The sequence below is a fragment of the Nycticebus coucang genome, chromosome 9 (assembly GCF_027406575.1).
Source record: "Nycticebus coucang isolate mNycCou1 chromosome 9, mNycCou1.pri, whole genome shotgun sequence".
Lineage (NCBI taxonomy): Eukaryota > Metazoa > Chordata > Mammalia > Primates > Lorisidae > Nycticebus > Nycticebus coucang.
The window spans coordinates 103,538,522-103,541,387 of record NC_069788.1 but is presented as its reverse complement, the minus strand read 5'-3'; the positions used below and the strand labels follow the sequence as shown (position 1 = coordinate 103,541,387).

General features: G+C 46.8%; 1 protein-coding gene across 1 annotated transcript; it reads right to left on the bottom strand.

The window, feature by feature from the left end:
• Window positions 1–948: 948 nt before the first annotated feature.
• LOC128593623 (tubulin beta chain-like) lies at window positions 949–2,603 on the bottom strand. The gene has a single exon (XM_053601779.1). The coding sequence runs from the start codon at window positions 2,453–2,455 to the stop codon at window positions 1,121–1,123; it is 1,335 nt and encodes a 444-aa protein (XP_053457754.1). The 5' UTR covers window positions 2,456–2,603; the 3' UTR covers window positions 949–1,120.
• Window positions 2,604–2,866: the final 263 nt, after the last annotated feature.

The following is a 2,866-nucleotide window of genomic DNA, read 5'->3' as shown; positions in this document are numbered from 1 at the left end:
ATCCCAGACGTTCTTGTAATTTGTCTCTTTTATCGTTTTGTTAAAAAATTTGGTAATTTCCTTCTTTTTTTTTTTTTTTTTTTTTTTTTTTTTTTTTCCAACTCCCATTTATTTTTGGCTATTGGGGCAATGTCATCTTTTCAATATGAAAAAAAAGCAGCAAGTTCAACACAAAATAGAAATCTGAAGTATAGGAGAGGACAAAACCAAACGTTAAGGAGAAAAAAGCAACAGCAAAAGGAAGAAATGAGATGTTGCTAAAAACAGGAGGGTGTCCTGTCCCCTCTCTGGGGAATTAATGATATGACCCATTTAGGTGGCAATACATACCTTCCCACATAAGTCAGGGATATTACGTTTTTGTGGGTAAGAAAAGGTATGGGAAGGGCATTTCTGGAAGTTTAGGGACCAGAGCTGGTCTCTGTCCCCTCCTGATCCCCTTCTCCTATCAGGGGAAAGGAAGGAATCCAACGTATCAGTAAGGTGAAGTGTAAGAGGGGAGGATCCCATTTGGGGAAAAAATTGCTCCCAAGGACAGAGCTTGGAAGGAGATTGAAAATGAAGATAATACTGCTAATACCTCCCTTGAAGCTGAGATGGAACCTGTAAATACCTGGAAGTTATCACTAAATATTCTGGATTTTCCTCTCCAATTCTAGATTGGAAAAATCCCAACCCCTTCCTCGGAGTCACTTCTACTCTTACTTTCTACCCCTCCCCCCAAAAAAAACTACCTGGGCATAGGATGATGGTCATCATCTGCATTTTCAGCATTGTTGGTTCTAAAATAAATGGCATTTGGATGAGACCCAACTTCTTAGGGAATTATTTTACAAACAGAAGGAAATATTAACTGGACAGATGGGAGGAATGGGCACCAGAAGGAAATACAGGGTTACCTAGAATGCAGAAATCTAGGTTTCCCGAAGTGGAAGGAGAGAGGAGACATTCAACAAACAAGTATTTATTAAGCGCCTACATGTGCCAGGCACTGTTCTAGACCCCCCCCCAAGAAAAAAAAGATAAGAGGCAGCAAACACGAATTCTGAGGGAGAGGAAAGGGGTAGTTGAGGAAGAAGGTTAAGGGGACTGAGAAGCTTGAGGTGATAGGGGCTGTGACTTAGGCCTCCTCTTCAGCCTCTTCACCAAAATCCTCCTCCTCTTCTGCGGTGGCATCCTGGTACTGCTGATACTCAGAGACGAGGTCATTCATGTTGCTCTCAGCCTCGGTGAATTCCATCTCGTCCATGCCCTCGCCTGTATACCAGTGGAGGAAGGCCTTCCGGCGGAACATGGCTGTGAACTGCTCTGAGATGCGCTTGAAGAGCTCCTGGATGGCTGTGCTGTTGCCAATGAAGGTGACTGCCATCTTGAGGCCACGAGGTGGGATGTCACAGACAGCTGTCTTGACATTGTTGGGGATCCATTCGACGAAGTAGCTGCTATTCTTGTTCTGTACATTGAGCATCTGCTCATCTACCTCCTTCATGGACATCCGTCCACGGAAGACAGCAGCCACAGTGAGGTATCGGCCATGGCGGGGGTCACAGGCAGCCATCATGTTCTTGGCATCAAAGACCTGCTGGGTGAGTTCTGGCACAGTGAGAGCCCGATACTGCTGGCTTCCACGGCTGGTGAGAGGGGCAAAGCCAGGCATGAAGAAGTGGAGACGTGGGAAGGGCACCATGTTGACTGCCAGCTTGCGGAGGTCAGCGTTGAGCTGGCCAGGGAAACGGAGGCAGGTGGTGACACCACTCATGGTGGCTGAGACAAGGTGGTTCAGGTCCCCATAAGTTGGCGTGGTCAGCTTTAGGGTACGGAAGCAGATATCGTAAAGGGCCTCGTTGTCAATGCGGTATGTCTCATCAGTGTTCTCTACCAACTGATGGACAGAAAGGGTGGCATTATAGGGCTCAACCACGGTATCAGACACTTTGGGTGAAGGCACCACACTGAAGGTATTCATGATGCGGTCAGGATACTCTTCTCGGATCTTGCTGATAAGGAGTGTGCCCATTCCAGAACCTGTGCCCCCACCCAGCGAGTGGGTCAGCTGGAAGCCCTGCAGGCAGTCACAGCTCTCTGCCTCCTTCCGTACCACATCCAGGACTGAATCAACCAGCTCAGCCCCTTCTGTATAGTGGCCCTTGGCCCAGTTGTTGCCTGCCCCAGACTGACCAAAAACAAAGTTGTCTGGTCTGAAGATTTGGCCAAAAGGACCTGAGCGAACAGAGTCCATGGTCCCTGGTTCTAGATCCACCAGGATAGCACGAGGAACGTATTTGCCACCTGTGGCTTCATTGTAGTACACAGAGATTCGGTCTAGCTGTAGATCGCTGTCCCCGTGGTAGGTACCGGTGGGGTCGATGCCATGTTCATCGCTGATCACCTCCCAGAACTTAGCACCGATTTGGTTGCCACACTGACCGGCCTGGATGTGCACGATTTCCCTCATAGTTAAAATTTATTGTTTTTGCTCGCCTCGAGGTGTTTACGGGGCAGATTTTTTTTAATGTTTTTTTTTCTTTCTGCTGGTCGCAGGCTAATAGAATGGAACGTGCCCCAAAAGATGGAGCAGCGAGGTCTGAACGCGCCGACAGGAAGGTTCTCGGTAATTTCCTTCTTAATCTCATCTATGACCCATCTGTCATTCAGCATGAGGTTATTTAGTTTCCATGATTTTGTATGAGTATGCATATTCCTGTTGTTACTGAGTTCAACTTTTATTCTATGATGGTCCGAGAAGATGCAAGGAATAATTTCTATTCTTTTAAATTTGCTGAGATTAGACTCGTGATCTAAGATGTGATCAATTTTGGAGTATGTTCCATGGGCTGATGAGAAGAATGTGTATTTAGTTTTGTTA

Coding starts and splice junctions, on each gene's coding strand:
- LOC128593623 (XM_053601779.1), bottom strand. CDS start 2,455: ATGAGGGAAATCGTGCACATCCAGGCCGGTCAGTGTGGCAACCAAATC.